Source organism: Schistocerca cancellata, chromosome 5 (genome assembly GCF_023864275.1).
Source record: "Schistocerca cancellata isolate TAMUIC-IGC-003103 chromosome 5, iqSchCanc2.1, whole genome shotgun sequence".
Lineage (NCBI taxonomy): Eukaryota > Metazoa > Arthropoda > Insecta > Orthoptera > Acrididae > Schistocerca > Schistocerca cancellata.
Genome location: NC_064630.1, coordinates 562,492,074 through 562,519,018, shown reverse-complemented (window position 1 = coordinate 562,519,018; position 26,945 = coordinate 562,492,074). Strand labels below are relative to the sequence as shown.

Sequence of the window (26,945 nt, the reverse complement as noted above, 5' to 3'; positions counted from 1 at the left end):
GAAAAGTTGTTTGATGAGGGCACATCTGCTGTTGGCACAGTAATGAGAAACAGAAGAGGCCTACCACAGGAATTCAAACAGAATAAACTAAGAAGAGGTGAAATCGTATTGAAGAGAAAAAATTCCGTGCTAGCACTTCACTGGAAAGATACTAGGGATGTGTTTGCCCTTTCTACCAAACATAGAATGACAAGTAGTGTTACTAAGACAAAATCCAAGGCTGGAATGGTAGAAAAACTGAAGCCTGATCTCATACTTGATTATAATAAAAATAAAACTGGTGTTGATCATGGAGATCAGCTGGTGACCTACTATTATTTTCAATGACGAACAATGAAATGGTGGAAAAAGGTATTTTTTCATGTATTTATGATGTGCGTGGTCAATTCTTACATTCTGTACAAGAAACTTCGGCCTGTCTCTCACAAACGAACCAGCTTGTTTACTTTTATGGTGAACCTGGGAAAACAAATACTGGAGAAATCCGGCGAAGTTTTCAACGAAAATGAAAAGCAGGGTTCAGCAGCAAACAGGCTAACAGCAAGGCATTTCCCCACTCACGTCCCATCGACAACAAGCAAGAAATATGCATCAAGATATTGCATTGTTTGCTCTGAGAAGGGCGCACGGAGTACTGGCAAACGAGTGAGAAGGGAGACGAGATGGTGGTGTGAAGAATGTAATGTAGGATTGTGTCTACCTGACTGTTTCAAGCAATATCACACAAAGACAAATTTTACTCAATGAAAAGAGTTGTAAAAATTCAATGAAATAATTTTGTACATTTATTTTATAATAAATTCTGACTTCTTGCAATTTCAAACTTTTTTTCTACCTCTGAATCATCTAATTTTCAAAATAGAATAATTCTGTAAATATATGATATCTTACAAAAAAATTTAAACAAATGTTTAGATATAGGATGATAACACACACATCAGTTAAAAGGTTTTGCTTTCCTTCATTACCTTTTGGTCAGGAGCCATGTAAAAAAGGCGCAAAAGTCTACGACTTCTGAGGGATTGCAGTAGTATCTGTGGCCCGACTGCAATGTGTTAAATGTAATCACAATTGTCAGGTTTTAACAACCAAATAATTTATAGACATCCCATGCATCTTGCTTCGTTCAGAGCTAATACATGAAGTAAGTTAAAAGTCTATAGCCAATTATTTATTTATTTATTTATTTATTTTCCCCCCTTCTCCTCCAACAATCACATTCACTAACACAGCAAAGAATAGCATTTAATTACTCCGTGTCCTCTCACACAGTGTCTGTGGCTCTTGCGGCAAAACATCCAACCTACACACACAAACCAGTGGCGCAGTAGATACATTTCCGCTCTCTTACTTACTTTTAAAATATCGGGTGTTCGGGACGGTGGAAGGCAGAGTGTCTCTAGAATTTACACCAAAATTCTCAAGTCACTACATATCCCTCCCCTTAGCTCGACCTCGCGATATTTTATACATATTCATTATGTACTTTAATATCTCACATAATGCTAATTTACATTTTAATCAGTATACATTATATTTGTTTTAGTAATCATGTACTTAATATTGAGCTCTTCTTTTTTCATTTTGATAATAACTATCTGAGCATTTCACCTAATGTTGGAGTTAGGAATCATACGGACAACATTCTTGATTTCCAATCACAAACTCCAGGTATAGTAGACACCTAATTATTTCTTTCTTCATTCTAATTTTCTGTACTATTTTTTCTTTAGTACGTAATAGTTTCAATACCTACAGTAGCTTGTTGTCTGGCGGAACTCTGGGCAAATGAAATTGTTTTTTCCAACACTCATTAACATAAAACATATTAATGCTAGTGGAATATAGAATTCAAGTTTACCAGAATAATTCCTACAAAATGTGTGACTTCTGCCACGACACTGTCCTTTTCCCTTTAGGAACAGTACCTATACCTTACATATGGGTTGACCCTATGAGTGCACTTCCTCTTTCTGTTTTGGTAGGTACGCCCCTCTTAACTCCTGTTTTGCTATGGTACAGGTCAATCCCCTTCTTGGTGCCCCTGTCTGCACAGTATAGGCCAGCCTTTCTCAGGTCTTGCCTATCTGCCCTTTACATCCAATAAATGCTGGGTGCCGTCGCCCCCCCCCCCCCCCCCCCCCAGCCTCGCTGAGTAGGACTTGTGGCTCATATCCCAAGTATACATCTTTATGTACACTATAATTAAATATCCCCTGGAAAATAAAATCTATTTCACACTTTACTGTCACTTCCTAATACTTTACTTAATCCTCTAGAGTCCTCCACTACTCTTCAACTTCTAAGCTTCCAGTAGACACCACATTTCTATACACTATTCAATATGTCATACATTTACTTATGCTATACTTGTCCCAATATGCTACATATCATGAGAACAAATGTTTGACTAACATTCCTGAATAATTATAACAATTAGCACCTCCCTGGCTTATGCTTATTAATTCCTCCTCGTTGATTACTCCCACTTCCTTCTTATGTATCCCTGATGTAGAAATATCATAGATGGTTATATATATAATATATAGTTATAATAGAAGGAAACACCTAGGTATATATATACACACAAAATTCTAGCTTTCGCAACCAACGGTTGCCTCGTCAGGAAAGAGGGAAGGAGAGGGAAAGACGAAAGGATTTGGGATTTAAGGGAGAGGGTAAGGAGTCATTCCAATCCCAGGAGCGGAAAGACTTACCTTAGGGGTAAAAAAGGACAGGTATACACTCGCGCGCGCACACACACGTATCCATCCGCATATACACAGACACAAGCAGACATTTGTAAATTATATTCCTATTATATGCTTGTGTCTGTATATGTGTGGATGGATCTGTGTGTGTGTGTGTGTGTGTGTGTGTGTGTGTGTGTGTGTGTGTGTGTGTGTGTGTGTCCCTTAAAACCCACATCCTTTCGTCTTTCCCTCTCCTTCCCTCTTTCCTGACGAAGCAACCGTTTGTTGCGAAAGCTTGAATTTTGTGTGTATGTTTGTGTTTGTTTGTTTGTTTGTGTGTCTATCGACCTGCCAGCGCTTTTGTTTGGTAAGTCTCATCATCTTTCTTTTTATATATATATATATATATATATATATATATATATAAAAACAAAGATGATGTGACTTACCAAATGAAAGTGCTGGCAGGTCGACAGACACACAAACGAACACAAACATACACACAAAATTCAAGCTTTCGCAACAAACTGTTGCCTCATCAGGAAAGAGGGAAGGAGAGGGAAAGACGAAAGGATGTGGGTTTTAAGGGAGAGGGTAAGGAGTCATTCCAGTCCCGGGATCGGAAAGACTTACCTTATGGGGAAAAAAGGACGGGTATACACTCGCGCACACACACACATATCCATCCACACATATACAGACACAAGCAGACATATTTAAAGACAAAGAGTTTGGGCAGAGATGTCAGTCGAGGCAGAAGTGCAGAGGCAAAGATGTGGTTGAATGACAGGGGAGGTATGAGTGGCGGCAACTTGAAATTAGCGGAGATTGAGGCCTGGTGGATAACTATCATCAACTATATATATATATATATATATATATATATAATAGAGGGAAACAGTCCACGTGGGAAAAATAGATTTAAAAAGAAAGATGATGAGACTTACCAAACAAAAGCGCTGGCAGGTCGATAGACACACAAACATACACACAAAATTCTAGCTTTCGCAACCAACGGTTGCCTCGTCAGGAAAGAGGGAAGGAGAAGGAAAGACAAAAGGATATGGGTTTTAAGGGAGAGGGTAAGGAGTCATTCCAATCCCAGGAGCGGAAAGACTTACCTTAGGGGGAAAAAAGGACAGGTATACACTCGCGCGCACACACACGTATCCATCCGCATATACACAGACACAAGCAGACATTTGTAAATTATATTCCTATTATATGCTTGTGTCTGTATATGTGTGGATGGATCTGTGTGTGTGTGTGTGTGTGTGTGTGTGTGTGTGTGTGTGTGTGTGTGTGTGTGTCCCTTAAAACCCACATCCTTTCGTCTTTCCCTCTCCTTCCCTCTTTCCTGACGAAGCAACCGTTTGTTGCGAAAGCTTGAATTTTGTGTGTATGTTTGTGTTTGTTTGTTTGTGTGTCTATCGACCTGCCAGCGCTTTTGTTTGGTAAGTCTCATCATCTTTCTTTTTATATATATATATATATATCATTCCACGTGGGAAAAATAGATTTACAAAGAAAGATGATGAGACTTACCAAACAAAAGCGCTGGCAGGTCGATAGACACACAAACATACACACAAAATTCTAGCTTTCGCAACCAACGGTTGCCTCGTCAGGAAAGAGGGAAGGAGAAGGAAAGACAAAAGGATATGGGTTTTAAGGGAGAGGGTAAGGAGTCATTCCAATCCCGGGAGCGGAAAGACTTACCTTAGGGGGAAAAAAGGACAGGTATACACTCGCGCGCACACACATATCCATCCGCATATACACAGACACAAGCAGACTTTGTTTGGTAAGTCTCATCATCTTTCTTTTTAAAAGATGATGTGACGTACCAAATGAAAGTGCTGGCAGGTCGACAGACACACAAACATACACACAAAATTCAAGCTTTCGCAACAAACTGTTGCCTCATCAGGAAAGAGGGAAGGAGAGGGAAAGACGAAAGGATGTGGGTTTTAAGGGAGAGGGTAAGGAGTCATTCCAGTCCCGGGAGCGGAAAGACTTACCTTATGGGGAAAAAAAGGACGGGTATACACTCGCGCGCGCGCGCACACACACACACACACACACACACACACACACACACACACACACATATCCATCCACACATATACAGACACAAGCAGACATATTTAAAGACAAAGAGTTTGGGCAGACTCTTTGTCTTTGTCTTTAAATATGTCTGCTTGTGTCTGTATATGTGTGGATGGATATGTGTGTGTGTGTGTGTGTGTGTGTGTGTGTGTGTGTGTGTGTGTGTGTATACCCATCCTTTTTTCCCCATAAGGTAAGTCTTTCCGCTCCCGGGACTGGAATGACTCCTTACCCTCTCCCTTAAAACCCACATCCTTTCGTCTTTCCCTCTCTTTCCCTCTTTCCTGATGAGGCAACAGTTTGTTGCGAAAGCTTGAATTTTGTATGTATGTTTGTGTTCGTTTGTGTGTCTGTCGACCTGCCATCACTTTCATTTGGTAAGTCACATCATCTTTGTTTTTAGGTATATTTTTCCTTCGTGGAATGTTTCCTTCTATTATAACTATATAGAGGGAAACATTCCACGTGGGAAAAAATATATATCTAAAAACAAAGATGATGAGACTTACCAAACAAAAGCGTTGGCAGGTCGATAGACAATATAGACACACACACACCATTATGTGCATATGCGATATAGAATCGTCATTGTTCTTTTACATATATTTTCCTATATATATGATAGTTTCTTTCACGTACCTAGGAAATGTCGAGCAGTCATAGTAAATGACAATGTGTGCATATTACCATAAAGTGTCCCTATATAACCGTGTGTGCGATGTAGAACCGTCACAGTAAACGACAATGTGTGCATCCTTTCCCGATGTACAAATTCCTTTCCCCCTAAAACCCTAGACGGTTCTCCCCTTTTGATGTGTAAGATTTTTGTTTGCATAATCATATTTTCTGTGTGTATGCTTAAGTGTGTTTGTGTAGCCTGATTCTTCAGCCTGCTTAAAATAAGTTGAAGTGTTTTGGAAACCATGGAAAATGAGGAGGACTTCTGTGATAGAAGTATATGAACATGTAAAGAGGGAAAGTGTACTCAAATGAAAAGTAAGAAAGGAAAAAGTAGAAAAGGTTGCTAAGATCGAAGAAGAGAAAGAAGATAGCCCCAAAGACAGGAAACCCTTCCCACCCCCCTTGCCCAGGATCCCTCCTTTGCCGGTACTTGAGTGAGAAGCTGGAGGAGGTATGGAGTTAAACGTCTCCAACAGAATGGACATACTTATTTTTGCCTTTGAAGTCCCCAAAGAAAATCTTAGCACCCCCTATGGAATGGCAGATGGTTAAGAATCAGTCACACTTGTTTGCGAGGGTCGTTTGAAAGGTGCCCGCCCATCTACTTCACATTTCATAAAAGGTATAAAATATTCTATACTAAATAGAAAATTATACACTACGATAAAATAGTTGTTTAGTCATTTAGTTTATACTATATTTTTATACACACATAAAAGATTATGTTCAGTGCATGTCGTCTAGATATCATTATGTTTGAATAGTATCATCATATGATGTTTTCCACTAATACTATTTACTATTCGTTGCCTTTCATGTGTAGAGATCGCTGTTTATCTGTGATTCTCTTAAGTCAGTTATCTTTTAGTCATATTTAGTTTCCTAGGTACTGATATTATAGGATAGTGTAAGAATTCAAGAATTAAGATTTGAAGGAATTCGGTGCAGGAAAAACAGTGCAGAAGAAACACCGAAAACATCTCGGGATCCGATGGTTGTCACTCCACCCATTAACACAGAAAGTTAAAAGTCCCTGGGGAAAATGTGACTCTGCCCTGATCCCATGGATATGACATTAACTTCACCCGATTACTTACAGACCAATACTTCTCCCAGTCCCTCTCCTTGCCTCATACCTTCCTCTCCCTCTTCCTCTACCCACCACAACCAGTCCACGTCTAACCGGCACAATTTAGGGGCATAGACACTTATATATGTGTGTGTGTGTGTGTGTGTGTGTGTGTGTGTGTGTGTGTGTGTGTGTGTGTGTGCGCGCGCGCGCTTTACTGTAACTCATTGACTAATAACTCCAGAAGCTCACAAGTTTCCTTTCTTTTTTGTGTGCCTTTCAATATTGTAATGCTTCTGCTTTTCGGAGAGTGGTCTCTCTTAATCCCAAAATATCAATGTACACTATGGTCTTACAAGATTTAGAGGGAATCCTTTCAAAGTTGCGAGGGTTGATTAATCAATAGGGACGGAGTTTGGGAAAGGATACATTATGAACGAAAGGTCTTTCACTGTTCTAGTGTGACCACTCAGCACAACATCAATTCAAATGTATCTCAGGGTGTACACGACCCGGGAGATCCAGGAAAAAACAGGGAATTTTTTCATCCAGAAGAAAACTGGGAAAATCCTGGGAATTTTTTAGAATTCCAGGAATTTTTCATTGTTTTAGTTTTCAGTTAAATTTTTGTTATTTTGACTTGTAAGTACCTTTACTCTAACAAAGAATATTACTGTATCCCGCTAGTCCAGAATAATATTGCAGGAAAAAAACATGAACGAGAGGAAAAACTAAAATAAAACTCAAATTGCAGAGGAAATGCGCCATATACAACAACAAAACACAGTGCTAATGCAAGCATCTGCCAAAAGCAAAATGTGTCAAAGACTTTAAGAAAACTATGCAATGCTTCATAACAACAAATTGCCTCCGATGAGCTTGACGTCACAACTGTTCACATTAGATTCATTTTAGCAGTTACGAGCAGGCTCCTGCACATACGCAGTTGAGTCATGTATGAGTAGTAACTTCTCCCACTTCTGGTTACAGAAATGTGGCTGTTGGCCGTGTAAGCAGTCACAGCAAGCTGCTACTAGATGCTACCACGACAAATTTTACTGGTGTGTTCAAGCTGCCAGATCCATACATGCGCAGCAGGCCCGGATCTAGGAAGGGGGGGACAAACCGAGGTATCTGGCCTGGAATGCAATTCCGGGGGGGGGGGGGGGGGGGATCCATATTCCTGAGGGGAGAAACCTTGTTTCACAAAGCGCCTTGCATCCAGCGCACATTGGTCTACCGATTATTCACATAATTTTTGAAACCCATCCCTGTTGGTTTTTGAAATATTCTAAGTTAATTTCTAAATGAATCACAAGTCGATTTTTGAATGTGTGCATAGTGTACATTATGTGTCTGTCAGGGGAATCCTCGTCACATCTAGAAATAAACTTTCCTGCAGGCAAAACGGAACGGGGCTATATGAGCTGAGCGGAGTAAGGCCGAACAGGTGAACAACAATCGCTGTCTGATCATGTGGTGGATTGTGTTTGCAAATAATCAGCGTTGTTATAATTACTAGGGAAATCCATAGATTCAGACTACCGGAGTGGAAATAAACGACTAATAGGCATCAGAAGATCAGACATTTATGTCATTAAAAATTTTACTAGCGCATTTGTGTGACGTATCTTAAAGTGTAAAATGCACAAAAAAGATCAACATTAAATGTGAAAGCTGAGCCCCCTTGCAGCTTTTTAACTATAGAGACCAATATTATACGTGAAAGCTTTTCTTTTCTTGTGGCAACACTATGTATATTAACACGTTGCTGTCTGCACATCTTGTACAAATGTATTTGCTTCGCGCCGGCAGCGCTAATTTGGATTACTTGGCTTGTTGCTGGCCATTCTCGGGAAATTATAAGTTGTTAAGTTTTAATAATCTCATCGTTAGTTCTCATAAGTTCACAACCCTGTTCCCCTACTTTCATAAAATTCTGAAGATATACATATGTAAATAAATAAAAAAATTGTTTGTTTCATATACTTCTTTATGTGTGTTGTCTTTAGTACTTAGTATTTCTCTTTCGTATGATATGCAGCAAAACAGTCTCCAAGATATAACGCAACTCTACAAGACTTGTACGTTAAGTTCGTTGTTCTCCTTTTTTTTGTTTTTGGAACATACATGGCAGTTCCTTCATTTCCATTTATTCATCTCGGAAATAACTATTAGCTGGTGTTGCTTTATGTGACAGGAAAGTCTGTCAACCGGATCATGATGAGACGTACGCGATGTAGTGGCAACCTCCAAGTTTTGCTCAGAAGCAGGTACATGGTCTTTTATCCATGAATCAGACACTTTCAATAAAAAAATCTTGAAGCGGAGACTCTTGTGGTCTGTATTGAAATATTGCCATGTACAGAACACATTAAATAATGCACAATTAAAGAGGTACATGCAAAGTTTTTTGACCATTTTATAATTTTTCTGTATATAGGATAATAGCTCAAATATTAGTCTGCCCGATCCATTCCTTTCGTGTATTTGTTGTAGTCTTATACACTTTCAGTTTTTTTTAAATTGTGTAATTGGCTTTTCTTCATTTTCTTTGAATGTCAATCAAGGTGGCATTATGTATTGTATAGATCATTCGTATCGTTTTAATTTTCGAAGCTCTCCATATCTGTGCGAGTATTTCACCTTTCCATTGGTGACAAGCTTAAAACATATTAACTTTCGCACTTTAATTTTTCCGGAAATCCCCTATTTTGCCATATTGTTCCACAAACTTGAATTTTCTGTTCAAGTAACTTCTATGCATGTTTTACACTGTTATAATAATCATCCCTGTAGAGGTGATGCCACTTTCCATAAGAAGTTCTCAATAGTTCCATCAGTGTTCTTTCTAAAGGCTGCCCAGCACCAGAATACATCTTGAATGGGGAAATGTATCCCGTATTCGAATCGCACAGCATCCGAATGAGTATGCGACATTTCGTAATTTTCGACGGATTGTCAACTTAAAAATTTAACCGTCCACGCCACAGTATCATTCCTTCATCAATTGAGATGTTATGACTTGGATTAAAGGTTTCTTTAAACTTTTTGGAAAAATAATCAATTATGAATTGCACTGTGAAAAGCTGGTCAGCATTATCCGGTTTATTGTTGTTGTCAGAAAAAAGTAAAAATGATAGTATTTATCTGAATTGGGTGCGGGCCATCTTTTGCGAAATATCGGTGTGTCTATCAACGGATTCTTTGATCAGTAGTCATTGATCCTTGCTTTTCTTACAATTCCCATAAGGATAGCAAGCTCAAACCATTTTCGGGTCCCGTAACATCGATAAATTTGGCATTTTTTAAATCCAGTTTCCTTCTAATGCAATTTTGACTATAGTACTTGTTGGTTTCATTGCTAATATATTCATATAGATCATTCCCAGTATATAATTCTAGGATATACTCAACGCTCTGTGTATCTTTGGGAAATATGTTTTAACCCGGAGATCCTTCAGATTTGTTATTTGTCCTCAGTAAATTAAAGTCTGACCACTATGCACTGTCTTCTTCTTCTGATTCATCTGAATCAGTCGGCAACCATAGCGTTTGCTGAATTCTTCTTGGGCGTATTTCACTATCTTCTGACAATTCTACTTCAGTTTCATTTGTTTTGATATTCAGTTTCTTCTTCCCAATCAGTCAAGTCGTCTGGATCATCATTGTAAATAATCATATCGTATCATCTCTTTCGTCTGCCATGATGAAAGGGCACAAGTAATTACAAAAACAAAAAACTTGTTGACTTGTGTAACCTATTGTTACCTAAACAAAACACCAACAGAATGCAAAAGATACTAAAGTGCTGCCGCCGGCCACTGCGCAATACTATGCTCACAACACCACTGTGTTTTTGCCAGCTACGGAGCGATACTATGCACACGACGCCACTGTGGTGTCGCCAGCCGTTGACCGTTATTTCCCACATGATACCACTGTGGTATCGCCAGACAGCATAGTGTTAATTTAAAACATTAACTTTTCCTGTTTGTGTGTTTGCACTACTTAAATGTGATGTTGCTGTTGGCTGACTACATCATGTGTCCTAGGCTCTGAATATCCTCTGTCATCAGCTTGCGAGATCATGTGACATGAGCTATGACTGGCTTACAAAAGCGCGTCACAATCTCAATTTCAATGGTTCGGAAAGTAACTTGTGGTGTTCGTTGGAATTCGAATTTATACTTTCATAGTACAAAAAGATGCAGTGTACATGTTGCTGCACATCAAAGATCTTTCCAAAACATGTTTTCTCCCTGAGTTTCATATCCTAAAGTGCCGGGAAATTCTGTGCCCGTGTGTAAAAACATAACCATTCAAATGATTGAGAAGTTTTACAGTTCCCAGGAAAAATATACTGTCACTAAACAAGGAAAAAGTGTGTTTTAGCCTGGGAGAAAGTGTATTTTTAACCAGGAAAAATCCGGGAATTTCCCTTCCTTGTCTGCGTATACACCCTGTATCTGCAGTTTTCAATTATTATGCTGGTCATTCATTGTACTCTAGAAATGTACTCATCTTGTAACCTGAATCTGACAAAAGCAAACGAAGGCATTTGTAGTTGTGAAGAGTCATTCAAAAAGTTATACATAGAGTTTCAGTTACCATAAATGCTGTCGGAGAAGAAAGCTGTTACAGATTAAATTGTTAAATTGGACTGTGAAAAATAAACTATTTTTGTCATACAGTGTGCCTTCAATACTGCGAAATAGTAGATACCGCAGAGATCAGCGCCAGCTTGAAGAGGAAGAAGAAATTTGGTTCAATGAAGATGATGATTTTGACGATGGCGAAGCTGTTGTACCTGCAGCCAATGATATACTTGGCAAGAAGCTGGACACAGATTTGGACTCCATAGGTAAGTATTTACAAATGTATAAATTTGTCCAAAAAAAATTAGTCATTGGTAAATTTAAGCAGAGGTTTAATATTGTACAGTGGAACTTCAAATTTTACGTTCTCCAGTTTTACACTTTTTGTGATTCTGCACCATATATTCTTAGCCCCCTGTGAAAAACCCATAATGCTAAAAATTCCCCAATCTTACATTGCTTCCTAATAAGGTTTATCTCAATTCTAAGTTCTTACTCGATGTCTCGTTTAACTTCATCTCGTTTTCTTCTTATTGACATTTGATGTGACTGAACAAGTTATAAGTCGCTCGAAAGTAAGATGATTTGCACCACAGGTGGTTGCTGAATTAAGGGAATGTTTTAGGCCATTGTGGAGAGAGGAAATGCTGGGGTAGTCCACTCTGTTTTGCCAACACAGCTTGTGACGTTTAGCTTCACTGCATAATTATGATACAACTACTGCTAGGTTGCAGTGTTAATGGAAAAAACAAAACAGTTGACGCAAAGCGTTCCAGACAGAGCCAATATGTGACAAAGGGGCCCAGGCACCACCTTTTCTTGTTCCACTTATGACTCAGTCTCATCTTTTTGCATGTATTTCCAGTGTACTGCATTCAGTTAACAGTATCAGTCATCAACCTATTAAATTCAGACACTGAACCTCAAAGAATATGCCCAGTCGTAACGAGAAAACATTGCCCATTTCCGACTAGAGAACTCTTACTGGCGGACGACGTGTTAAGTCATCCATAGCCAGTGCAGCCACCACACCACACTAACAAATGTAAAATGAGCTTATCTTCTGGATGTGGGGAGAGGGGGAGTGACCCTTCAGTGACAGGAGTGCAAGTAGTGGTGAAAGCATTTTGTGAAATGCTGAAAATAAACTTTTCGTGCAGATGATGTGCAATGACAGAGATGTCACATGGAAATAGAACAAGGGTTTTGCAATAGCACATTTTATAGACCTCCGTATTCAAATCTGATGTGATACAGTTAAAACAACTATATACACTACTCATGTATATACTTTGCACCACACACTGTAGATCATTAAAAAATGGTTCAAATGGCTCTGAGCACTATGGGACTCAACTGCTGTGGTCATAAGTCCCCTAGAACTTAGAACTACCGTATTTACTCGAATCTAAGCCGCACTTTTTTTCCGGTTTTCGTAATCCAAAAAACCGCCTGCGGCTTAGAATCGAGTGCAAAGCAAGCGGAAGTTATAAAAAATGTTGGTACGTGCCGCCACAACTAACTTCTGCCGTCGAATATATGTAGCGCTACGCAGGCTTGGTTTGTAGGCACAAAGATAAATACTGGCGCCAAAACCTCTGCGTCAGTAAATAAATTTAAAAAAAAAAAAGTGGAAGACGGGCTTTTTCTCTCCGCCGCGAGTTTCGACCACTGCATTTTCATACATTATCCAATGAAGTAAATACAAATTCCGTATTGTTCATCTTCGAATGTAGCACAATTTCAGTGTACTACGAAAATCTGACTGGCAAGACTGTTTGGGATGTTTGTCAATATGGCCAACTCTACGTTCTGAATTTTTTCCTATCTGTGAGAAGAGATGGTTGCTAACAGGAACCTGATGAGATTTGAATCACATACAGTATTCTCTTCACCATAAGAATAATACGAATATAAACATTTTGCCATGTATTTTTTCGTGTTTGCTGCTATCTCATTTCAATCCGGTCTGCCTAATGAACTACGAAACTAGAGTGAGACAACAGCAAACGCGGAAGAATATACGTATCGTGTCATGTTTATATTCGTATTATTCTTATGCCTAATAGTGATACAGTCAGAAATGAAGCACGGCAAGTGACTAGATTTTTAAATCTAAGATGACTCTAATTTCTGTGCAGAATTTGATGTAATAAAGAAGCGGCCGCGAAGATTTTCAAACTGAGAAAAATTTTCGCCTAACTCTCATTCAGAACATGTTCTATCATACGCAGTCTATTATTTGATTCTTGTTGATCATTATCAGAGAAAGCAGCAGTGTAAGTAACAACAAATAGCAGTCTCTTGCCATTGTTTCGCTAATGAGACGATTCCTCCTTTTTTTTTTTTTTTTTGCGGCGGTAGCGCGCACAAAAGCAAGCCATGCCGCGAGCCGCGACAGGCCGTAAACACGCACTATCAGAATGCGACAAACAATGCATGACACAGTGCAGTAATGCATTTTCAGCTTAAGAGTGACGCAAACACCTATAATAAAGAAAACGGCACTTATCAGATCAAAGCAAAATAAGCAATCGATTCAAACCAGATGAAGCACGTGAAAAAGGAAGGGTACCCGTATAAATACGGACGGAGCGCCTGACGCATAGCAATGGCTACATGGTAAAGCTTAACTGCTAAGCTTACGACTCGAACCAAACTACTGTAGCTGTATCGTCATTCATTCGACCTAAATTGTGTCTCATATTACAATGGACCAACTTTGTTTCGATTTGGAGGCGCGGCCTAAAACTTTTCTCTCCTCTTGAATTTCGAGTCTCAAATTTCAGGTGCGGCTTAGATTCGGGAAATTTCTTTTTTCTTTATTTCGAGTCTCATTTTTCAGGTGCGGCTTAGATTCAAGTGTGGCTTAGATTTGAGTAAATACGGTACTTAAACCTAACTAACCTACGGACAGCACACAACACCCAGCCATCACGAGGCAGAGAAAATCCCTGACCCCGCTGGGAATCGAACCCGGGAACCCGGGCGTGGGAAGCGAGAACGCTACCGCGTAGATCATTAAAATTGGCAGCAATGATAGAGGGCATGAAGAGAAACTGTGTGAACTATAAATATGAAAGAAATCTCTGGTGCTACAGTGTACAGAAATTCACTGAGCTGGCTTCTAATAAGCTTCTAACATCTCAGTTGGGGAAGTAAACTCATTTTTTCACATCTCTGCTCCTCTCATCAAGTCTGTAATAACACTTCAACAGTGGTGAGCATATGAAGTGCAGCTTGTAAGAAAAGCATTAAACTATAACAGTAATGGTCACAAAGTATGTGATTAAGCAGATATCTGCATTTATGCTTATGGTTTAACAACTTAGCTACTGTGATGTTTTTGGTTTAATTCAACGTGTTCATCAATTTCTGCTTTTTTCTGGGTGAGCACAAAGGATGATGTGTCAAAAATGCATGTTTCGAACATATAATTTGTGGTCATAGCGTGTCTGAAAACAGCTCGATTATCATGTACGCTGATACCACTTTCAATTTTTTTGAGAGTTTTTTCTTGCTGTCACACATCAGTGATTTTGTTGTTGTTGTAAGAACTGATGAAATTTATTACCACAAAGTAGTGTTTAAACGTTGTATTGTACATTTAATTTCCTTACTTACAAGGGGAGGCCGCCAATTGTGAATTTCAGATTCGATTCATACTGCGCCTAATAAAAGCTCATCGCCGGAGGTGTAATGTGGCAAAGCACCAATATGCACTTCTCAGCCATTGTCGAAAAAATCGACAGTTAAAAGAAACCGTTGCGGTGAAACACTCTCTACGATCTCTGATTTCCTAAAGCGTCGTGGCGCAGCGGTAAGCGCTCGGGTTCGTAATTCGAAGGTCGCTGGATCGAATCTCGTGCCATGCAACTTTTTTTTAGTATTTATTTTTTGTAATTCATATATATATATATATATATATATATATATATATATATATATATATATATATATATATATATATATATATATATATATATATTTAAAAAGAAAGATGATGAGACTTACCAAACAAAAGCGCTGGCAGGTCGATAGACACACAAACAAACACAAACATACACACAAAATTCTAGCTTTCGCAACCAACCGTTGCCTCGTCAGGAAAGAGGGAAGGAGAAGGAAAGACAAAAGGATATGGGTTTTAAGGGAGAGGGTAAGGAGTCATTCCAATCCCGGGAGCGGAAAGACTTACCTTAGGGGGAAAAAAGGACAGGTATACACTCGCGCGCACACACACACACACACACACATCCATCCACACATACACAGACACAAGCAGACATTTGTAAAGGCAAAGAGTTTCAAACTGTGTGGATGTGTGTGTGTGTGTGTGTGTGCGCGAGTGTATACCTGTCCTTTTTTCCCCCTAAGGTAAGTCTTTCCGCTCCCGGGATTGGAATGACTCCTTACCCTCTCCCTTAAAACCCATATCCTTTTGTCTTTCCTTCTCCTTCCCTCTTTCCTGACGAGGCAACGGTTGGTTGCGAAAGCTAGAATTTTGTGTGTATGTTTGTGTTTGTTTGTGTGTCTATCGACCTGCCAGCGCTTTTGTTTGGTAAGTCTCATCATCTTTCTTTTTAAATATATTTTTCCCATGTGGAATGTTTCCCTCTATATATATATATATATATATATATATATATATATATATATATATATATATATATATATATATGTTATAATAGAAGGAAACGTTCCACGTAGGAAAAATATACCTAAAAACAAAGATGATGTGACTTACCAAATGAAAGTGCTGGCAGGTCGACAGACACACAAACATACACACAAAATTCAATCTTTTGCAACAAACTGTTGCCTCATCAGGAAAGAGGGAAAGACGAAAGGATGTGGGTTTTAAGGGAGAGTGTAAGGAGTCATTCCAGTCCCGGGAGCGGAAAGACTTACCTTAGGGGGGAAAAAAGGACGGGTATACACTCGCACACACACACATATACAGACACAAGCAGACATATTTAAAGACAAAGAGTAAGACTCTTTGTCTTTAAAGTCTTTCCGCTCAACTCCTTTGGTTCCATCAGATTCACCTGGTCCTACTCTAAAACCCATGCCACTTTCCTTGACGTTGACCTCCACCTGTCCAATGGCCAGCTTCACACGTCCGTCCACATCAAACCCACCAACAAGCAACAATACCTCCATTATGACAGCTGCCACCCATTCCACATCAAACGGTCCCTTCCCTACAGCCTAGGTCTTCGTGGCAAACGAATCTGCTCCAGTCCGGAATCCTTGAACCATTACACCAACAACCTGAAAACAGCTTTTGCATCCCGTAACTACCCTCCCGACCTGGTACAGAAGCAAATAACCAGAGCCACTTCCTCATCTCCTCATACCCGGAACCTTCCACAGAAGAACCCCAAAAGTGCCCCACGTGTGACAGGATACTTTCCGGCACTGGATCAGATTCTGAATGTGGCTCTCCAGCAGGGATACGACTTCCTCAAATCCTGCCCTGAAATGAGATCCATCCTTCATGAAATCCTCCCCACTCCACCAAGAGTGTCTTTCCGCCGTCCACCTAACCTTCGTAACCTCTTAGTTCATCCCTATGAAATCCCCAAACTACCCTCTGGCTCCTACCCCTGTAACCGCCCCCGGTGTAAAACCTGTCCCATGCACCCTCCCACCATCACCTATTCCAGTCCTGTAACCCGGAAGGTGTACACGATCAAAGGCAGAGCCACGTGTGAAAGCACCCACGTGATTTACCAACTGACCTGCCTACACTGTGAAGCGTTCTATGTGGGAATGACCAGCAACAAACTGTCCATTCGCATGAATGGACACAGGCAGACAGTGTTTGTTGGTAATGAGGATCACCCTGTGGCTAAACATGCCTTGGTGCACGGCCAGCACATCTTGGCACAGTGTTACACCGTCCGGGTTATCTGGATACTTCCCACTAACACCAACCTGTCAGAACTCCGGAGATGGGAACTTGCCCTTCAGCATATCCTCTCTTCTCGCTATCTGCCAGGCCTCAATCTCCGCTAATTTCAATCTGCCGCCGCTCATACCTCACCTGTCTTTCAACATCATCTTTGCCTCTGTATTTCCGTCCCGACTGACATCTCTGCCCAAACTCTTTGCCTTTACAAATGTCTGCTTGTGTCTGTGTATGTGTGGATGGATATGTGTGTGTGTGCGAGTGTAAACCTGTCCTTTCTTCCCCCTAAGGTCAGTCTTTCCGCTCCCGGGATTGGAATGACTCCTTACCCTCTCCCTTAAAACCCAATCCTTTTGTCTTTCCTTCTCCTTCCGTCTTTCCTGACGAGGCAACCGTTGGTTGCGAAAGCTAGCGTTTTTTGTGTATGTTTGTGTTTATTTGTGTGTCTATCGACCTGCCAGCGCTTTTGTTGGGTAAGTCTCATCATCTTTCTTTTTATATATATATATATATATATATATATATATATATATATATATATATATATATATATATATATATATAAACAAAGATGATGTGACTTACCAAATGAAAGTGCTGGCAGGTCGACAGACACACAAACGAACACAAACATACACACAAAATTCAAGCTTTCGCAACAAACTGTTGCCTCATCAGGAAAGAGGGAAGGAGAGGGAAAGACGAAAGAAAGGATGTGGGTTTTAAGGGAGAGGGTAAGGAGTCATTCCAGTCCCGGGAGCGGAAAGACTTACCTTAGGGGGAAAAAAGGACGGGTACTCACTCGCACACACACACACATATCCATCCACACATATACAGACACAAGCAGACATATTTAAAGACTATATATATATATATATATATATATATATATATATATATATAAGCGCTGGCAGGTCGATAGACACACAAATAAACACAAACATACACACAAAACTCTAGCTTTCGCAACCAACGGTTGCCTCGTCAGGAAAGAGGGAAGGAGAAGGAAAGACAAAAGGATATGGGTTTTAAGGGAGAGGGTAAGGAGTCATTCCAATCCCGGGAGCGGAAAGACTTACCCTAGGGGGAAAAAAGGACAGGTATACACTCGCACACACACACATATCCATCCATACATACAAGACACAAGCAGACATTTGTAAAGGCAAAGAGTTTGAGCAGAGATGTCAGTCGGGACGGAAGTATAGAGGCAAAGATGATGTTGAAAGACAGGTGAGGTATGAGCGGCGGCAGATTGAAATTAGGAATTAGCGGAGATTGAGGCCTGGCGGATAGCGAGAAGAGAGGATATGCTGAAGGGCAAGTTCCCATCTCCGGAGTTCTGACAGGTTGGTGTTAGTGGGAAGTATCCAGATAACCCGGACGGTGTAACACTGTGCCAAGATGTGCTGGCCGTGCACCAAGGCATGTTTAGCCACAGGGTGATCCTCATTACCAACAAACACTGTCTGCCTGTGTCCATTCATGCGAATGGACAGTTTGTTGCTGGTCATTCCCACATAGAACGCTTCACAGTGTAGGCAGGTCAGTTGGTAAATCACGTGGGTGCTCTCACACGTGGCTCTGCCTTTGATCGTGTACACCTTCCGGGTTACAGGACTGGAATAGGTGGTGGTGGGAGGGTGCATGGGACAGGTTTTACACCGGGGGCGGTTACAGGGGTAGGAGCCAGAGGGTAGGGAAGGTGGTTTGGGGATTTCATAGGGATGAACTAAGAGGTTACGAAGGTTAGGTGGACGGCGGAAAGACACTCTTGGTGGAGTGGGGAGGATTTCATGAAGGATGGATCTCATTTCAGGGCAGGATTTGAGGAAGTCGTATCCCTGCTGGAGAGCCACATTCAGAATCTGATCCAGTCCCGGAAAGTATCCTGTCACAAGTGGGGCACTTTTGGGGTTCTTCTGTGGAAGGTTCCGGGTTTGAGGAGATGAGGAAGTGGCTCTGGTTATTTGCTTCTGTACCAGGTCGGGAGGGTAGTTACGGGATGCAAAAGCTGTTTTCAGGTTGTTGGTGTAATGGTTCAAGGATTCCGGACTGGAGCAGATTCGTTTGCCACGAAGACCTAGGCTGTAGGGAAGGGACCGTTTGATGTGGAATGGGTGGCAGCTGTCATAATGGAGGTACTGTTGCTTGTTGGTGGGTTTGATGTGGACGGACGTGTGAAGCTGGCCATTGGACAGGTGGAGGTCAACGTCAAGGAAAGTGGCATGGGATTTAGAGTAGGACCAGGTGAATCTGATGGAACCAAAGGAGTTGAGGTTGGATTTTTCCCACGTGGAATGTTTCCCTCTATTATATTTATATATATATATATATATATATATATATATATATATATATATATATATATATATATATATATATAAATTACAAAAACAAATACTAAAAAAAAGGTTGCATGGCGCGAGATTCGATCCGGCGACCTTCGGATTATGAACGCGAGCGCTTACCGCTGCGCCATGAGGCTGTAGGATATCATAAATCGTAGAGAATATTTCACCGCAACGGTTTCTTTTAACTGTCGATTTTCTCGACAACGGCTGAGAAGTGCATCTTGGTGCTTTGCCACATTACACCTCTGGCCATGAGCTTTTATTATGCGCAGTGTGAATCGAATCTGAATTTCACAATTGGCGGCCTCCCCTTGTTAGACAGATTTTATAGAAAGTATTGGAGAGGATTGCAATTTTTAATCATAATAACAATTACATGTGTTTTTTCTCATGTTTTGGGGATTTTAAAATTTTCCTCAATTTTGCAGTTTTAAGTCTGGACCACATGAAAATATAAAATAGGTATTTGACTATAGTAACAGTGTATGAACAGATGTAATACGTTACAAACAGCCGTGAGTCAAAATAGTAATCTGGTTTTCAAACACAGTTCATGTATGACCTTTTATCTCCCTTCACTCTGATATTTCATATTCAGAACAATTCTGTCTTGTAAGGAACACGGTTGAGCTGCCTTGGACAGTGTAATGACAAGAGTCATGAATATATTTTAAGAACAGTCGGAGGAATGATGTGCAGTAGTGTACTGAAAACTGCATTAAGTGAGTTGGTGTGGGAGTTTAGGCACTGAGGTCTGTTGTTTGAGAGGAGTAAGCTTCTAATATGGCTGTGAACCATTTTATGGCATATCCTTGTTTATTCCAGGCTTGTGTTCGACTTTTAAGTTACTAATCATCAATCTCTCTCAGCCCACCCCTTCTCTCTCTCTCTCTCTCTCTCTCTCTCTTACTTTTTCTCCACAATCTTGGTCTTTGGTCTTGTGATTATTACCATAATTCATACTCTTTTTACCATTGCCACTGAGTACTGAGAGCCATCTTTCTTTCCCTGTCTTACCTACTAGAACTTCCCTTAAGCCCTCCTTAGCTGCCTACCTTTTACACCACATCTTATAGTTACATACACACTCACAAAACCACCACCACCACCACCAACCTCCTCCTCCTCCTCCTCCTCCTCCTCCTCTCCGCTCAGGCATCCAATCATAAACAGTGTCACCAGGAATGTTTGTTGGAGTGTATGTGTGAGGTTACGTGCTTTAGAAAAGAATGACAGCTCAGTCTAAAACTACAATTTTCCAAACTAGTATATATATATGAATGTGCCACCAGTCAGTCAGTTGCAGGGGAGTGATTGACTTTGATTTTTATTTATCATTGCCATCTGAATTCAGAGTAAAAGAAAAAAATATACAAAAAAGCAGGTTAGAAAATGTATTGATGGATCCTTGTTTTGACTAGTAAAATATAGAGTGAATAGTATTTAAATTTAAGTTGCAAATTTATTATTGAAATGAAATAATTTCAATTTTTTAGGTAAAATAATTGACAAAAAGGCGGAGGGAAATGGTCCAAAACTAATAAACAGTACCAGTAAAACTGGAGGAATCTTAAATAACAATTTAACAAATAGCGCAACGGGCGGTTCTCCTCAAAGTCCTTCTGGGGGTGACGTAAAATCAACAACACTGTTCAAGAAGGTGAGTCTAAAAGTGGATTTATTGGTTAGCATTACAGAAACTGTGTTAACATAAAAGCTCAATAAATAATTATGTCACTTCAACAGGCCAAACCATATTATGTTGCTCTAAGTTCTATTGCTGCATATCGCATAATCCTTATCTGTTTATATCAACAGTCTGTTTTTCAGGCGTTGGTTGATTATGAGGGAGATTCAGATGAAGAAGAAGACGAAGAAGGAACTGACGTTCTTACATCTCCAGCAAAACGTGCCCGGTTGACATAGTGTTCTGTTTCTGTTATGCTACGTTACAAGTCTGTACAGTCATGTGAAAGTGGCATGTTTACCTCAACAGTGTGTAAAACTACAGTCAGTTCTGTGTGAAGTTGTGAAGTTCAGAAGTGACTGGTTGTTGTAGATAGCATTTTTAAATCTCGGTCTGGTGAACTCTTTATTGTTCCTTTACTGTGCTTGTGAAAATAAGTGAAGTACATGTCTCACTGGGTAGAGGTGCAGGACCTTTGAAACAAGGTGTAATGTCACAAGTAAAACTTCAGAGCTCATAAATATTTTCACTGCCTTACAGCCTCCCAGTGCTGCACTTCCAAACTACAAACGATTTCATTATGTACTTGTTATTGTTAATACAAGAAATGATGCAGTGTGAAGGACAAGACAAAGTAACACAATTGTAAATATGCCTCATCATTGTATCATTATGACTAGGCATTTGTGGTTTGGTAGACTAGCTTTTCTTGAACTGTCCTGAAAGCATATTTGAAAGGGCAGTGAACATTGTGTGTGTGTGTGTGTGTGTGTGAGAGAGAGAGAGAGAGAGAGAGAGAGAGATCAAGAGATATGGATATGTATGTGGCATCTCAATGTTTTCAGAAGAAAGCTGGTACAAATGTTCAAAATTATCTTAGGTCCCTTTCGTGAGCATGTGTGTAAAATGTGTGATTAATCTGAACTTCTGATGTGTATATGTATCAAACTATTTGAGTGAGAACTGTAACCTAAATGCAGAGTTGTTTGGCCAAAAAGTCAATTCAATTTATTAGTTATTACTTCATTTTTAAATCTACATTATTGGAAGCACAAGTTTCTCCATGTTCAACTATGCAACAGAGTATTTCAGCTTAATTATTTAGTTGTTACCATTTTCGATGAAAAAGGGAAAGTATATCTTACAAATTCAGGTACAGCACTGCCTTACATATCACAAACACATGCATTTCCTTTTTCCTACATAGAGTTTCGCCTGCAATTACTGAACAGTGTAATTGGTGTAATAAGTACTCTGTGTAAGAGCCAGCCTGTCATTTGTTTCTGGAGTCAGTGGCGTTACGTCACAGTGATAAGACTTGAAATTGGGTTGTTCATTCTGCTGTAATTGTGCTCGTATAAAATTAATATGGTCATGGCTTTAAGGACAGACCTGTAAATATGATGGCAATTATATTCTGTATATTTTGTGCTATGTGCAGTGTGGACATTCTTGAGTAGCACAGAACATATGACAGTTGGATGAAACAGTGATAGCAGTAACACAGTGATGAACTTCAATAATCATTTATACTACTCAAATGTATATAAAGTGCTGGGAGATGGAATTCCCACTTTTTGATGGCTGTCTCTGATGCATTGTTGAAAGGTATATAAAGAAGGTATTAAGTACTTTCTGAATGGGTTGTGTGAATGGTTCAGTCATTGACTCATGTTCAGCAGTGTTTAAAGAAAGTACTTAGAATAACACAATACATGGTAATTGTTGTGTGACTCTACTCTTTGGGTGTAATATATCCCAGAAAGTGAAACAGTAACATTAGACAGGTGTCTGACATTAAAATGTCAGTTGATGTACTGGTGTTGTGACAAAGTGCTTCAAGGGAAGGATATATTGTACAGTGCCTGAGGACCAGACCATGGCATCGATTCATCACCTTCATAGTTTACAAAGTACTTAGGGCAATGGGTTTGGACTATAGCAGTTGTAGACTTTATTTTCCCATTTCATATTTTTCTTTTCTTGTGGTCTAGAAAGAGTTACGCTATTGAAACATCCATTTGGTATTTTTCTGTTCATAACATAGAGGAAGTTACAGTTGAAATATGCAAGTTGTTCCTAAATTTTAAATTACGTGTTACTATCTGGCTAGAGAGAATTTTGTTTTTATTCACTGAAATAAGACACTGTTACAGTATTTGTGGTTGACAAGTAGCTCCTTCTGTGCAGGAGTTAAGTATTTGTAAATTCAACATTCATTCATACATTGTATGTGCCAGGCTTAATAATTTTTATCAAAATGTTCAAAAGGAGTTCAATAATTCTATCAGCATAGTTGTTAGAATGATTGGACTCATTGTTTTTGTATTATGTATGTGATATTTTTCCTCCATATTTCCTTTGTCAGTACACATATTTTCTGATAGTACATTCTAAAAAATGTTATTATTTGAACAATAGCTGCGTCAGATGCCAATTATTACTTTATTTTACCTGTCAAAATACACTTTGTTTTTTGAAGGCTTCTGAGAGTAACTGCAGATTCTGTTTTCTCAATTGTATGTAATCTACAAAGTTCTGCGGACATGATATTCTTCTCTGTGCTTGTTGTTCAGGTGTATCATTCACCTAGTGGACTGAATTATCAAGGTCTGTGTTTGGACACTGCAGACATACAGCAGTAGTGATTGTAGTATAGTGAATTCATTCATACATTCATCACCACCATCACTGTTTTACTTGTATAGGGAGTGAGGGCAGCCATTGAGCTGAAAGGGAAGCTATGCAGTTCCTTCATATTATGGATTTGAAACTCTTCCACTCTCAGCTCTTGTGAGATGAAACTAGAGGCAGGACCCTCACACTCTGTACTTACATTAAGGAGAGTAAAATAATTTTGGGCTCAAGTATTGTTTGGATGCCTTGATTCCAAGTGAAATCCAAACATTACTGATTATTTTAACTCTCCATTGTCTCGTCCATTGTCATCCCTTTCTAACAGCATATTGCCATTGCTATAACAGATTTAGTCTACATGTTTTGTAGAATCATCCAGAGAGAAATTTTTAATTGTAAATTGTACTCAAGTTACATTCAAAAAATAAAAAAAATGATGTGAATGGTGTTTTATAAAAATGGAAACCTCAAGCAAAATTATATGCTCATTACTTCTGTTCTGAACCATGTTACAAAAATTGTCCTAGTTCCTTTGCAGCTATATAAACAAAGGCATGTGTACTCAAGTAATTGTGTTCCTTGGATATTGTTTATTATTATTATTCAAGAGTTTTAAATTGCAGTATGCTCATTTTGTTTTCGTCAGACCCAGTACCACTGTTATATAATAGTTTCGATAAAAATTTATTTTGAATATTGCTATTTTTATTCATCTCTGTGCCATCATTATGGCTTCTGTACATAAAGTTTGATATTTATTTTTACAGTAATAGAAATGGCCCTTTTCTAAAAAGTCATGTATTTTGGAAATGGTTCTTGGCAAAGTACAGCGTGCAATAATCTGCTTTCATTCATTTATAATATGCAAATATTTATTATATTGAAGTAATTCTAAGATTATATGCTCCTAATATACCTGTGACACAGCATTATCAATGTAAATGCAGTTTCTGCAACAGTATTTTGGAGGTCAGATTTTATGACAAAAAAATAAATTGGCATTTTTGTCATTGCCTGAAAACTTCAGCCTTATAAGTGGTCAAAATGTCCTGTTCAGTAAATCCCATTGAATGAAACTTTTGGCTCAACCTTTTCATGTAAAAATGGTACTTCAATATGCAAAGAAAAGTGTGAATGTGGTCGGCTTTACAATTTTCCAGTTTCTTGAAGTTTCAATAGGCCTGATCTTTTTTATTCATTTACATAATGTATCAATATGCTTTAATTTTATTGAGGCACAAATATTGTTTCACTATCTTGTGGTTAGAATTGTAGTTAATTTAACAGTGTATTTTGCAGTGACAGAACACCAGTAATGTTGCCTTCCCCTTAGCTCAAGTGGAATATGTGGTGACAGAACAGTTGTGCCCAATGTAGCATTCACATCTCTTGTCATGTAATTTGGGGTGGATCGATGTCAACCTTTGGTATGAGAATGGTGCAAATTTATAATACACCTTAGTTCTCCTTGTGCCTTCCATAAAGATCACTGATAGTATTACGCAATTCAGTGCCTTGCACTTAAAAATAATGCAGCAAAAATAGAGTTCAGTTCTCAATGTCAACAAAGAAGCAGCTCCTGGTGCCACATAAAGAAGAGGCTCCAACCATTAGTGGGATGTGTGTCTGTTGCCGGCTGTCCTATTTGCAGCAGCCGATGGAACTTGTAGATCAGAGCCACTGGAGGCTTGGTTCAGCGGGCAAGCATCATTGGGTCCCCTGGATCCCACACAACTGCTATCAGCATGTGGTGGAAACTTGCAGTTTCGCTGTCATCCTTGCCCATGGGGTGGTATCAATACATGATATCATGTATAGTATTTCTACTTAACAATATTAATATCAAAAGTAATGGTATCTTGTCCCACAAGCTTTTACTATATGTTTTTAAACTTCTCAAGTACTTGTGATTCTCTTAAAATCTTAGTGTTTAAGTACAGCTTTTTGCTTGTGAAACCCACAAGATACTGTATTTTATCTCACCACGTGTAAGTACTAGGTGCTGTAGCAGGTAGCACATTATCATTGTTCACGTTGAATTATAGAGTTTTTGTGTAGGTTAGATACAGATAAGTTCCTTATCGCTCTTTGGTGACCCTGTGCTGTTTGAGGAGACTTAAATTTCCTAATACCAAGTGTCCACTGTTTTGCATCAATGTGTTTTGGCCACTAAATTGAACTAACATCAAGAACTATTGTAAGTAACTAAAAATTCTCCTATTCTTCAACATTAAAACATTAAATAAAAACAATCTCATATGACCATTGCAAAATATAAGTCACTTTGTTGTAAAATTAAATTTTAAAATCCCAGTGAGTTAAAATTGTCAGTATCTCATTAGTAAATTTGTCCCTCGTGTATGGCTATGTATAACTTTTTTAATTAGTTGTGCCTAACCATCCAAATATTTATTCCACCAATCAAAATAGAAGCACATTTGATTTTTGGCAATAACAAATCACCACTGTTGACTCATACTGGCTTATACTGTTCGCAGCATCTAGAAATATGGTAATAGGATCAACACTGTTCCCACATAAAGAAATTCGTAAGGGACCATGGAACTCACCGGATGGAAACACAGTAAACCAGATCGACCATGTGTTGATAGATGTGAGACACAAATTGGACGTGAGGAGTCTCAGAGCCCCAAACATAGGTACAGATCATTTTCTGGTATGGGCAAGGGTGAGGGGCAAGGATATCTAACGCAGCGAAAGGAGACCGACCCAGGGCACAGAAATATAATATAACAACTTTAGAATCAGTGGAACTAAGAGAACAGTATCAGGAGAAGATAACTCAGATTCTGGAAAACTCTGGAGAATATAACAATATTGAAGATCAGGGGGAAGCGATAAAAACGACGGTGGAGACATCGGCAAGAGAGATACTTGGAATTGGGACAAGACAAGTAAGACCATCATGGTTTGATACTGAATGCGAAATAGTAACTGAAGAAAAGAACAAAGCATAGTGAAGGACACTGCGATCACACTGTACGAGGAGGTTAGTAGAAGAATACAAAGAAAAATGGAGGATTGAAAAGAGGACTCACCAAAGAAAAAAGAGAGAATGGATGAAAGCAAGTGTCAAAGAAATGGAGCTCATGAGAAACAAAAATGAAATAATAAAATTCTATAGAGAGGTGAATGCGGCACGGAAGCCTTTTGGTAGCAAAACAAGCTTAATAAAA

General features: G+C 39.2%; 1 protein-coding gene across 3 annotated transcripts in view; it reads left to right on the top strand.

The window, feature by feature from the left end:
* The window catches only part of LOC126188876 (serine/threonine-protein phosphatase 4 regulatory subunit 3), a 140,885-nt gene extending 116,061 nt beyond the window's left edge, over positions 1-24,824 (top strand). For 2 of the 3 annotated variants that reach the window (XM_049930541.1, XM_049930542.1), the window contains exons 16-18: positions 11,247-11,416; positions 20,921-21,084; positions 21,243-24,824. In XM_049930541.1, the coding sequence (XP_049786498.1) occupies positions 11,247-11,416; positions 20,921-21,084; positions 21,243-21,350 (442 nt within the window). In that variant the 3' untranslated portion in view covers positions 21,351-24,824. The remainder of the gene's footprint in view (positions 1-11,246; positions 11,417-20,920; positions 21,085-21,242) is intronic. The other variant, XM_049930543.1, reaches the window with a different exon arrangement.
* Positions 24,825-26,945: the final 2,121 nt, after the last annotated feature.